Raw genomic sequence first — 13578 nt, forward strand, 5'->3', positions numbered from 1 at the left:
CTCTTGAGCCGCTGCAGAAGCTTCCTGCCAAGTCTCCCTGCTTGCACTCTGGCCCCCTTCCAAACCCTTCCTCTTCGCATGGCAGAGCCCCAGCAGTTCAGGTCTGATCAGGCGATGCTGCACCCTCCCCCAACACACATGTTCTTAAACACCTTCCAGTGGCTTCCTCTGCTTCTGAGGTAAAGACCTCTATTTTGAAGACCCCAAAGGCCTGCATGGCCCACCCCTGCTGCCCTCCAGTCAAACCCCCATCCATTCCCTGGACTCCTGCTTCCAACCACGCTGGCTGCGTTCAGCCCCTTGAACCCTGAGTGGTTCATAATCTAGGGTTCAGTCCCAGAGCCCACACCAGGGACACTGCTCTCAATCCACTAACCAATAACACCACTTTCTGCAAGACTGGACAGTTTCCTTACTCCTTAGAGTCCCCCAGAACACTTCTTCCTTTCATTTCTCAAGGATCTCTCTGTGCAGGGGGCAGGGGAAGGAGGAGCTCTGAGCAGTGTCAGAGGGTGGAGAAAGCTTGCTTTGGGGGCTTTGGTCTGTGAACTTGTATCTCCCCATAAGATGATGATGCTAGCCAAGCATTGTTCTAACCTTTTCATGTATTGACCAATTTAATTTTCATGACAACCAGGTGAGACAAGTTGAGACAATTATCCTATAAATTCTAGGTGATAAAACTGACACACAAAGAAAGAGATTCAGTAGGCAGTCTGGCTCCAGAGTCTATGTTTTTCTGTTTATCGTCAACTTTTTTATTATGGAGATTTTCAAACATACAAAATTGAGGACAATTGTCAGTGAACTCCTGTGTACCCATCACTCAGCTTCAGCAATTACCAGGGTTAGGCCAGCATCATTTCTATGCCTCCCACCCCCAGTCAGTGAATTATTTTAGTGCGTAGCCCATTAGTTCACTCTGCCTGCTATGCTGCTGCTGCTGCTGCTAAGTCACGTCAGTCGTGTCTGACTCTGTGCGACCCCATGGACTGCAGCCTACCAGGCTCCCCCGTCCCTGGGATTCTCCAGGCAAGAACCCTGGAGTGGGTTGCCATTTCCTTCTCCAATGCACGAAAGTGAAAAGTGAAAGTGAAGTTGCTCAGCCGTGTCCGACTCTTCGCGACCCCATGGACTGCAGGCCACCAGGCTCCTCTGTCCAAGGGGTTTTCCAGGCAAGAGTACTGGAGTGGGGTTCCATTGCCTTCTCTGCTACCTGATATAGGTAACTCTAAAAAAGAAAGGCTTTTTAAGTTAGCTTTTCTAAATACACTTTTTAAAATTGGAAATCATTTTATGTGTGCAGAATTCGAGTAGCAGGATTCCTGTATAACCCTCACCTGGTTTCCCCTAAAGTCATTATCTCTGATTACCATGGTACATTTGTTGGAATACAAAACCAGCATTACTATTAACTATACTCCAGTTAGTTTTACTATTTTTTACACTAATGTTATTCTTCTGTGCTAGGATCCCACAGTGCGTTTAGTTGTCATGTCTGCCCTCTGTTTTATGACAGTTTTTCAGTCTTACCTTCTATTCGATGACCTTGACAGTTTTGAGAATACCGGTCAAGTATTTTCTAGAAGGTCCCTCAGTTTGGGTTTGTCTAGTGGTCTTCTCATGATTAGACAGTTATGGGTTTTAGGGAGAGAATATCACAGAGGTGAAGTGCCTTCTTTTTCATATACAGAGGATTTTTAAATTAGTTTTAACATAACCACTATACCATTAACATACCTAAAATAATTACTTCTTAATATCATCAAATCAGTCATTATTTGTCTTAGTCTGTTTGGACTGCAGTAACAAAATACTGTAGACTAGATAGCTTATAAACAACAGAAATTTACTTTTCACAGTTTTGAAAGCTGGAAGTCCAAGATCAAGGCACCAGCAGATTCATTGTCTGATGAGAGCCAACTTTCTTGTTCATAGATAGCATCTTCTAGCTGAAACCTCCCAGGGCAGAAGGGAGGAGGAATCTTTCTGGGGCTTCTTTTATAAGGACATTAATACTTCCCCAAAGGCACCACTTCCTAAAACAATCACCTTGAGGTGGTGGTGGGAGCGTTAGGATTTCAACATGACTTTGGGGGTGTGGGGACAGGCGTTCAGTCCATTGCACTATTCACATTTCCCTTACTGTGTTTTAAAAATAATTGGTTTGTTTCAATCAGACTCCCACAAAGCCCACACATTATATTTGACTGATATGTTATCTATTGGTTCAGCCCTCTTTCTTTCTATTGGGTTGGCCAAAATGTTCGTTCAAGTTTGTCAAGGAAACCTTTTGGCCAACCCAATATTTGTTGGAGAAACTGGGTTGTTTGTCCTGTACAATTTTCCTATTCTGCATGTGGCTGAAGGCTTCTCTGTGGTATTAGTTAAGATGCTTCTCTGTCCCCTGCTGTTTGTGTAAACTTCAAGTCCATGCTTTTAACCATGGCCCCATGTTACCTGGTGAGATGGACAGAGTGCATGGGGAGCTCTGTGCTCTGACCACTCTCTTTACTTTTTTTCTACTCATTTCCTTTCCTGAACCCACTCTTTTCTTCCTTTAGGGCTGACACCATTTTTGGCAAGTTGGGGCCCCAGGACAGGAAGAAAACATACATGATTCTTTCCATTTGTGATTTAATCTATCCAGAAATGTTTGCTTTCTTCTTACTGTTATTAAACTTCCTTGTTCCTTCAGAAATCTCACTTATCTGCTAAGATGACTGGGGGTAGGGGTGTGCTATGTGTGTGCTGGGCCCCAAATCCTCCAAGGCCTGTGGGAACAGAGAGGTGGCTTGTTGAGGGCTCCCTCTGGGGTCCGGGCAGCTTGTGGGCCCAGAAATGCACTCTTCACTTCAGGGAGGAGAGGTCTGTGCGGGCTGAGAGTCAGGAGGCAGTGGGGAAGTCTCTCCGTTAGTTTGCTGAAATAAGTTCTGAAGTGACAGTGCCTTGCACTGTTATGTTTTTAGATCATTGACGTCCTAGAGGCTAGAGAGCGACTGTTCCTCAGGGCTGGTCCCAGGGCTGGTTTGTGCCTTGGAGACAGTCAGCACCTTCCAGTTCAGTGGTTCTCATCCCCGCTGCACAGTAATCACCTGGGCAGGCTTTTAAGCAGACTCTCATGCCTGGCGCCCACCCCAGGCCAATAGAGTTCAAATCCCTGGGTGTGCAGCCTGGATTTTAGAAAACCCAGGGGATTCACTGTGCCACTGGCTGAGGACTACGGAGCTGGTCCAGCCTTTCTGCTGTCGGGCTACAGTGAGTGGGTGAGCATTTATAAATACACGGAGTATTTATTCCTCATCCAGATGAGCAGTCATGTAGAGGTCTGGGTACAGGCCCGCTGTCAGTTTCTCTCAGGCTTTGCCCTGGACTCCTGCTCCCGAGGCAGCTCTCTGACTCTGCCCTCCTGGGCCAGGCCTGGGAGTTGGGAAGCAGCAGGCCACGAGCCCCTGCTGAGAAGCAGCTGACTCACCTTTCTTGTGAGGGGACAGGGAAGAAATTACTTGACTGACTCACTCTTCCGGTGAAGAAAAAGGGAAGGAAAAAAAAATCCACTGATTATCTGATGGGGTAAAAAGTGGATTTTGAAGGGCAAAAAAAAAAAAAGACCCTGTATACTAAACTGTTGAGAAAATAAAAACTAATCAGGTTGCCATGTTATGCATCAGGCTGGGAGGACAGACACATAATGGCAGCTTCAAAGAAGAGTGTTTCTCTCTAGGCCCACTCAGCTCTGAGGTGCCCCCGCCGCCGCCTTCACTGAGTAGCCATTCTTTTGTACTCACTGAGAAATCACATTCTCCAAGGCTGTGGATTGCCAGGAACTTTGCTGCTTAAATGGAGAAGAAAATGGCACCCCACGCCAGTACTCTTGCCTGGAGAATTCCGTGGGCGGAGGAGCCTCTCAGGCTACAGTCCCTGGGATTGCAAAGACTTGGACACAACTGAGGGACTGTCACTCACTCACGTGGTGTTTATATCAGCAGGGTCAACATTGAGGAAAACAAACAAGCACAAAAACGCAGACTGTAAGAACTGTGAGTTGAGTTTATTTAGTGTCTATTGAGGACTATAGTCTGGGAGGCAACCTCTCAGAGAGCTCTGAAGAGGTAAGGGGGGAGGTCAGCATGTGTGTGATTTTGGCAGAGGGGTTATGTGTAATCAAGCACACATCTCAGAAGGTTGCTGCTATACTAAGGAACAGATATCTTAATTAATGGGTTTCGTGCTTTTCTAAGTATGGGAAGATATAAGAATTCAGGTTCATAAAAAGTTTCTCCTGAAAAAAATACTTAACTCTCTGCAGGCCTGTTCTACCAGTGCTCCCAGAGCACAGAGGGCTCTGCCCTGAACTCCTTTCAGGGTGTGTTGAAAAGTCAGCAGCTGTAATGGCTAATGGCTCAATCCTTCTATTAATAGAACCAGGTGTTGAATGATCTCTTCTACTTGGAAATAGGAATGAAACATCCTGCTTTTGATTGGTGGGTCTTTGGTACTTTGACTCAGAGAATCAATACAGGGGCAGGGCTTCAAATAACTGAGTTTCTGGATCCCATGCCATGGTTAACTGAATTTTATAGTTTTCAAGAAACAAAACCCTCTCGTACTTCTCAGTCCAGACCTGAATAGCCCTCTTCCTCACAGCCCTGCTTTGCCTAGAGCCTGCTAATGTACTGTTTCGTTTAAATTTTGCTCTACCTTTCCCCAGGATTCTGCACTAACTCAGTTTTTCTCCCCTGTTTGACAAAATGCCTTATGGTTCCTCTTTTGTGGCCTCCATCATTGCAGTGAGTCAGGAAGCCTAACTTTGTCTATCCCTGGTGGGTTGGAGGGAGGTTCTTTGGCTGATTGGGTTAGGACATTGTCATGTGTGCACATAAAGGGAATCTCAGACCTTTATGCGTAAGTGTTTATTGAAAAGTTACATCTGGAAGGCTCTTAAGTGTCCCAAGTGTACATGACCAATCCAGAACCGTTATCTTCCTCTCCACTGAATCAATGCGCTTCTTGTTTTCTTCATCCTGGTTAGTAAGCATTAGTGTCTGGCTAAAAATCTGGGCATTACTATGACTGTGTTATTCCTCATTTCCCCAGCCAGTCAACTTTGCTCTATTCTCAGAACCTAGCACAGCCTTGGGCACACAGTAGGTCTTCAGTAGCTTTCTGGTGAATGACTGAATAAACTGCAGGAGCCAGGTGCAGTTTTTGACCTGAACCTGCATGCCTTTGAGCTCTTGCTGATACCCTTCTCTCCTCGGTAAATTCATCCATCCGCCTATCCCAGCTCTTCTGGGAAGCTTCCTGACTCACTAGGGAGAAATAAGCTGTGTGCCCAGGGCCCATTATGATGCCTCACTTAGTGTTATAGTTATCTCTTTACTTGTTTGTCTCTCTTGATGGTCTCAGCTCCTTGTGGGCTTGTTCGCTGCGGCGTTCCCTCAGCTGGTCCAGTAGGGGTTGGTAGGCATCTATGCAGTGGCAGTGGTGGAGAGTGATACCGCAGGGTCAGCAGGCCGGGACAGAATGAAAACAGTGATGGACCACAGGGCAAGTCAGGGGCTGGATGTTTTCCTGGATCATCTGCAAGAAGCCACTTCCCTTAGGCGGTTCTCCTCTGGGCCCTCCCCTCTGCTGATCCTCTTCCCTCCTTGGGCTGCTAACTGCTAATACTCTTGTCACTTTCACACCCTACCCTCCGGTTCAAGGTCCAGCCCAGGCTGTATCACTCCAGGAGGCCTCCAGGGCGTGGGATGCTCACCAGCCCACTCATTCATGTTGTGGCTGATGTATTTATGGAACTTCTTCTAGGTGTGTGACATGCGACTAGGAGCCAAGGCACATACAGAAAGAACATCCAATAGCCCACATCCTTCAGCAGTTTATAATCGAGTAATATATCAGTCTGTATTTTAATTTAAATACATATTTTAAAAATAGAATTACTTCTTTATATTATATATAACATAAATTATAAATAATAATTGTATATAAATATATATAATATATAAATGCATATATAAATATATAAAAATAAATATATAAATATATATAAATAAATGTATAAATATATTTAATATAAATAATTACTTCTTTATATTATACATAATATAATACTGATTTTTTTAATTTAAAAAGCAATGTCAAAGATATGGAAATAAAAATCTACCATATTCTTATTACCCAGAGGCTCTCTCTCTTAACATTTTAATATATTTTCATGTAGCTTTTTAAATAGTGTAATTTTGAACTTTTAATTTTGAAACAGTTTCAGTCTTACAGAAAAGTTGCAAGAATTCAATTCCATATACCCTTTGCTTAGATCCACCAGCTTTTAACATTTTGTCACATTTCCTTTATTATGCTCTTTGTCTACAGATGGTCATAAAGCCAGGAAAGATAGCAAATGCACATGATACTAAGAACATCTTCAGTCTGTAAATAGAATAATAGTACCTGCATTTCCAGGTTTTATTGCTGCCCTGTATATCCACACATCATTTTTTTCTCAGCCTTTTGAGAGTAGGTTATATTCAGCTATCCCTTAATACTACATTGTAACCTTAACAACAAGGACATTCTCTTATATCTCTGTCTTAGTCTGTTTGGGCTGTTATAAGAAAAATAGCATAGATGGGGTGCTTTATGAACAACAGAAATTAATTTCTCCCAGTTCTGAAGTCTGGGAAGTCCAGGACTAAGGCACTGGTAGATACAGTGTCTGGGGAGGGTCTGATTCCCAGTCATAGACAGCTCACTGTGTTCTTACATGGTGGAACAGGGCGAGGGGTTTCTCTGGTGTCTCTACAAGATTGTTAATGCCGTTCATGAGGGCTCTGCCCTCATATAATCAGCTCTCAAAGGCCTTACCTCCAAATATCATCACCTAGGGGTTTATGATTTAACACATGAATTTTGAGGGGACACTAATATTCAGTCTGTGGCAATAACCAGAGTGTGGTTATTCAGGAAATTTAGCATGGATACAATCCTTTTATTAATCTGTGATCCTGTTCCAATTTTATGCTTTGTCCCAGCAAGATCCCTGAACACATTTCCCCCTCTATCCAGGATTCAGTCAAGAATCACGCGTTATGTTCAGTTGCCTTATCTCTTCAGGTTCCTTTAATGTGGGGCAGTTTTTCAGTCTTTCTTTGTCTTTACAGCATTGGCATATTTGGTGAACAGGCCATTTATTTTGCAGAATGCTCCTCAGTTTGGCTTTGTCTGATGTTTCCGCATGGTTAGACTCAGTCCCTTCAGAACACCCTGTGAACCCTATTGGGAACCTCTCAGAGGCACACAGAGTCCATTTGCACCTTACTGGTCCTTCTGATGTGCCCCCATCATTTTGGGGAGGGGTGCTTCATTCCTTTCTAGCACAACAAAATGTGCCAGTCGCATCGTATTCTTTCCCCACCTCAGCCTTGGAATCAGCCACTTCTCTAAGTCAGGGGTCCCCAATCTCTGGGATCTAATGCCTGATGATCTGATGTCATAATAATAGAAATAAAGTGCCCAATAAAGGTAACATGCTTGAATCATCCCGAACCCTCCCCGCCCCCGCCACCCCCAGTCTGTGAAAAAATTTCTTCCATAAGAAACCAGGTCCCTGGTACCAAAAAGGTTGGGGTCTGCTGCTCTAAGGAACCCTGGTTTGTTTTAGTGGGTGTCATCCTGTCTCGTTGCTACCCATTTAGTATCCATCTCGCTCTGTTTATCTCCTATTAAGTTGGAATCATGCATTTTACATGCATTTCACAAATCACAGGCTTTTTGCACATCATAAACATTGTCCGAAACATGATGTGCCATGTTCTATCATGTGAATGGATTGTCATTTTAACAATTCACCTTTATAAATAATGAAGCAGTGAGTGTTCTCAGCACACACCTCTGCCCACACTTCTGAACATCTCTGATTGAGCATTGTGTGTAAGTTGGGGGATGGTTTAGGCCTTTGATGTATAAGAAGTCAGAAGAGCAACTGTTTTAGTTAGCAATGGTGTGGAAGCTTGATAGATCTGTGAAAGGCTGGGGCTACAAGTGGGGTGGAGAGGGTGCTCCAGGCAGAGAGGGTGCCATGGTGTGTCAGGAGACCTGTGGTGACCCAGGTCTATTTTCAGTCTTTCTTGAGGAGGGGAAGGAGCAGAAATTGGCTGTAGGGTCTGATGTCTTAGTGAGAAGGGAAAAGAGTGGGAGTGTTCTGTCTCCTCCCCGGAGTGGAGGCTCTGCTCGGAGAGCTGTGGGGCTCCAGGGAGGATTTGGGAGGAGCCTGAGAATAGTGAGGCATGAACCCCAGCGTTTGCAGACTTCCCCTTTGTCCCCTCGCTGGGTGGAGCTTGGCTTTGCCAAACTGGCTCTGTCCTGAGGGCAGACGCCCCGCAGCATTGCTTGGTTTCCTTTCACTGCTCTGACGCCTGTGGCCTGTTTAGCACAATGCCCTCCTTTTCCAAGGCCCCTGCTCAGGGGTTAGGCCGGGGAGCTGGCCCTCTGTCCTGGGGCTGTGGGTGAAGGAAGGCCTGAGGGCTGCAAGCTGGGCAGCCATACTTGAGCTCTGCCGTGGGGAGCTTTCTCCGGCAGCAAGCCTGAGCTGGACTTTGGGAAGAGACCCTCTCTCCGCGAGTCCTAAGTAAAGCAGAAAGGCCGCGGTGGGCAGGGCAGACTGGGAGAGGGCTGGGCACCAGGCCTCCCCTCTAGCCTTCATGCTTTGTGGTTCTCGGAGCTGCTGAAAGGCTTGGACTTGATCTCAGGGCATTGGGAGAAGAGGGAGGAAAATGGGAGGCACATGGAAGAGACACTGGGTCAGACATGTCTTAATGGTCGTTCTGAGTTGACTTTAGAAAGCGCTAGACCTGGGAGAACTGCCGTCGGGTCACCGAGAAGCGAGAGGCCTCGTTGGCGTTCGTCGCCCGTGTGAGGAGTCCCGGTGACTGTGGGACCCTCACGCAGGGTGAGCTGTGGGTGGGTTCCCCGTTGTCCAGAGAGAGGGGTACAGCGACTGATCCACTCTCCTCTCCCACCCCTTCTCCAGACATCCTTCTTTGGTCGCTTCAGGCACTTCTTGGACGTCATCGACCCTCGCACACTCTTTGTCACTGAGGTGAGTCATGGCGTCACTCTCAATGGAGGCCCCTTGGCCTTTATACCTTGTGACTTTGGAAGAGCAGCAGGTCATCATTATCTCATTTCATCTGGATCTCACGACATCCCTTCAAGGTAGATATGTCATTATTATTCTTTCAGACTTCAATAAAATGACTACCAAGTACATGGATTATGTGCTCATTACAAAAATTCAAACGGTACAAAACAAAAAGGATCCTCATGCTCTCTCCCTCTCAGTTCCCTGCTCTGATAGGTATGATTGCAATTAAGGTGTGCTTTATATTTTGTATGTGAACAACCCTATGAGTTTTGGCAGACCTATCAAGTGTCCACAATGAAGTATTCATGATGAAGATGGAGAACATTTCTGTCATCCTACAGTACTCCTCATGACCATTTATAATTCATCTCCCCCGGCCCCTGGTGAGCCCCTGGCACATTCATCTGTTTTCTGTTCTTCTTGTTTTGCTGTTTCTATAATGTCATATAAGTGAAGTCCTACAGTACGTAGCCTTGTGTGTCTGCTTTCTTTCCCTTAACATGGTGCTTTTGAGGTCCATCTATGTTGTTGCATGTATCAGTACTTCATCCCTTCTTACTGCTGAGCAGCATTCCATTGAAAGGATGTTCCAGAATTTGTTTCTATACACTTGTTGATGAACACACGGGCTGTTTCCATTTTCTGATTATTATGAATAAAATTGCTCTGAGCATTCTTTGTGTGGACGTATGCTTTCATTTCTCTTGAGTGAATAACTAGGACTGGGGTCGCTGGCTCATATGGTAAGTATATGTTTAACTTCATAGGAAACTGCCGAACTGTTGTTTAAGGCTTACTATCCATTTTACATTCTCATCCACAATGTTCCAGTCGCTCCACATGCTAACTAGTCCTTGATATTGTCTAATTTAAATGTACTGTCAGATTTCTTTGAGCCATTCCAAGAAGTGTGTCTTTATATCCTTTGTATTGTATTTACAAACGTTTATAGGAATGCATGCACATATAATGTAGTGAATATTTATTAAGCACTTTCTGTGAGCAAAGCAGTGTCATAAACATTTTACATGTATAATCTCGTCGGATTAACTCAAAACAACCCTTTGAGGTAGATTCTATTTTAAGTTCCATTTTCCAGATGAGGAAACAGACAGACAGAAGTTAAGTCTCAGGCACATGGTGCTGGCCAGTGATGGAGCCAGGGTATGAACCCAGGTAAGCTTGTCTCCAGAACACTTATTTTTGGCCACTTTGCATTCCTGTTCAGGTAACTCAAGTTTAGGGAGCTCTCCCAAGCTGGAAGAAGGCCTGAACTCCCCACCCCTGGGTCCCCAAATACCCTGGCAGAAGTCATTGGGCCTCTGAGTCAGCCCCCTGAGTAGGCAGCCCTTCTCTGCTCACTTTTGTGCTGAGCATTGGCTTGCTTCAGCTCTGGGAAGAAAAAGAAGCACAAGGCCTTCTAGGCACCTGGCCCTAGAACCATCTCCATCTCTCCATCCCCATTGTGCCTGGGAGAGCAGCCCAGTTACGGGAAATGTGGGGATTACCCTGATATGTGATTTCCTGTTGCAGCTCGGGAAGGATGAAGGACTCTAGTATTTAACTGGCTGACCTTATTTCTGGGTGTAGTGCCTCTGAAGGGCAAGGCTATTGTATTTCCGGGCCCTGTCAGGACTCTCCTAAGGAGCAATCAATGGGATTACATAAAAATTCGGAGGGGCACCAAACTAGAGAAACTACTTACCTAGCCTAGGTTATGTGTCTTTCTTGAAAGCTCTGGAATGGTGCCCAACTAGATAGAATTGTGAAAAAAATCCCAACATAAATGCCTCCTGCTTGATGGAGGAGGCAGCAGGGACGAATGCTTATTTCAAAAGATGGAGGTGCTAATGGTGGCCTTGAAGGCAGCACATTGAGAGATGGTGGAGGGAGTCTTGGGCCGTCTGGACGTATATCAGTGCTCCCTGCCCCCAGTTACCATGAGCAGGCAGGGGCTTTGGGGGCAGCTGGGCAGCATGCTGCTTGTGCTGGGGGCTCACAGCTCCTCCTCTCCAGTCCACACTCCTCTCATCCCCAGACCATTTCATGTTACTGCTGTCTCCCTGTACCACATTTTTTCTTCTACTCTTGCATTTTGAAAGACCCCAGCATCTTTGTACATTACTAAGCCATCTTTTGCCTATTTCCCCATGAGTAATTTAAAAGCCTCATACTTTTTTTTTTTTTTTACTATTAATTGAAATGTCAAAGACTCTTAACTATTTAATGACCAGAAAATATCCAATGCAACAATCAGTTAAAAATATTTTTCAAATTTCTGTTTCTTCTCCTTGTCAAGGGTGCCAGTAGGCTTCCTGGAAAGATCTACACCTTTTCCTACTGCATCCCATTTGGGGACTGTTTCCAGGACTACTTGCCTTTTGGAAATTTTCTGCCCATAGAAGATCTTCTAGGCCCTAAAAAATCCGAAAGGGCCATAAGTGGGCCCTTCCGTCCCTCCCCAGTTCCAGTCCAGGCAGGTAGCTTGGCAAGGCCATCTGCCTGGAAGTGATGGAAATTAGGAGCAGCAAGAGGAAAGAATCTCTTACCTGAGCCCCTCCCCGACAACTGTGGTGCTATCAGGAGAGCCAGGTTCCCCCCGCTGCTGGGCTCAGCCCAAGACCATGGCTTATGCCCACAAAGCACTGTCTCTCTCCCAGAGTGTCCTGGGAGGGAGCATGGGGTGATGGCAGCCCAGGTGGAGGTGATCTCGGCAGGCCGGTTCACCTGTGTGAGAGGAGAGTGGAGGACATGAGAGGTGGCTCTGGAAGCCAGAGTTTCCTGAGGTGGAAAGATGCTGTGCCGCTGGAGCCTTCTGGTGACCCAGTTCTGAGGGGCAGTAGCTGAGTCAACGGATAGACTCATCTTGAGAGAGTTTTGCAGCTATTGTTTGTAATTTATAACTGGCGGAGCTTTAAAAAGATTCCAGCCCTTGTGTGTGTAATGAGGTGGAGCAAATTTTATTCACCATAATTTCTCTTAGGAAGAAGGCTGTCTTTGTTCTAAGAATGTCTTGAGCAAGGCTTCAGAGAGGAAGGAGGTTGCCTGCTTGACAGAAGAGGAATAACTGTGCTTTTCTGATCCTCCTAAGAGGGAGGAGAGAGAAGGAACATGAGGGGAAAACAGTGGGAAGGAGAGCAAGTAACCATGATGAACGGAAAGGCCTATGTCTGGGGGCTCTTTAGAGGTTGGTCATGCATGCTGTGCTGGCCCTTCCCCCATCATTCCTATTATACTGTCATAAAATCTGCCTGGTTCCTGAAGTCTCTGCAAGAGTTCATTCTTTAGGGATCTTGCGGGGCCGGGAGTCTGCTCTTGGTGCTGTATGTGCACAGTTGGGCCTGGGGAAGGAAGTCGCTGGGACCTGGCAGAAGCCCTAGCTTCATCCTTTCATGTAGGTCATGGAATTAGATCTAGATCTCTAAGGAAAAGGCTGCACCAGCTGACATCTAAGTTACTTTAAATCATGAACTGAATATGAAAGGGGTTTGCTATTCTGAATTCAATAATTATTAAGAGGATGAATGTTTGTCAGATCGTCATTCTGAAGGATGTGGAAAACCCACTGAAGCAGTGCAGATAGCACAAACTCATTACTGGTATTTGTGAAGTAATCTGAAACTGTTTTGGGTGTATTGTTGGACAGAATAAATCATTACACTGATATTGGGAACCAGGGTTCTCACCGCAGGACTAGGGAGATGCAAATATGAAGTAAGGAAAAAGACAAAAACTATGTTATGTTGTATTTGAATTGGTGGACTCAATGTGAACTCATGATTTATGCACATATACATTCATATACTTACATTTATATTTCTCAGTTTTCTGACTCTGCTCACTGAAAGGGCCTAGAAGCAATGACACCCCAGTAACAATGGACACACTTAGCACTCAGATCTTTGTTTCTAAATGCCATTACTTACTAAAAGCACCCAGGGCTGCTTGGAGAGTTTGCCAAATCCACACCTGAGGCAATGAGCATTGCTACAGAAAATAAGAAAATGTTTCTAGAATGATGATGGAGACACAGGAACAGTAAGTGGCTGAGTCCCACTAGCCACATTTGGGACAATTTGAACATTAAGAAGAAGAAAAATAATGGATTTTAATACATTGAATAATAAAAAGAATCCATGAGTCCATAGTAAAACTAAAAATATGAGAGAGGGAAGCTCTTATTCTCAGAAGAATATCAGCTAATAAACGTTGAAGGAAATAAACATTACATAGTCCTCAGTGAAATAACCGATTTCAACCAGGATCATTAATAAATGCTATTTTCATAGAATAAAATGTTGTTGTAAAATAGGATATTCTTAGTCTTTCAGGTAAGTATCGCCTCCAAACGTTGCTTAGCAATTACTAAGGGAAAAAAGGTACTTTTACAGTAGTGAGCTTGGAGAACACTCCTTTAACCAGGTGACCAA

The 13578-nt window shown here is 45.0% G+C and overlaps 1 protein-coding gene across 5 annotated transcripts in view; it reads left to right on the forward strand.

The window, feature by feature from the left end:
* The window catches only part of SFXN5 (sideroflexin 5), a 123921-nt gene that overhangs the window by 2403 nt on the left and 107940 nt on the right, over positions 1-13578 (forward strand). For all 5 annotated transcript variants that reach the window (XM_070476322.1, XM_070476313.1, XM_020883347.2 and 2 more), the window contains exon 2: positions 9035-9103. In XM_070476322.1, coding sequence (XP_070332423.1) covers positions 9035-9103 — 69 coding nt within the window. The remainder of the gene's footprint in view (positions 1-9034; positions 9104-13578) is intronic.

This window comes from Odocoileus virginianus, chromosome 2 (genome assembly GCF_023699985.2).
Source record: "Odocoileus virginianus isolate 20LAN1187 ecotype Illinois chromosome 2, Ovbor_1.2, whole genome shotgun sequence".
NCBI lineage: Eukaryota > Metazoa > Chordata > Mammalia > Artiodactyla > Cervidae > Odocoileus > Odocoileus virginianus.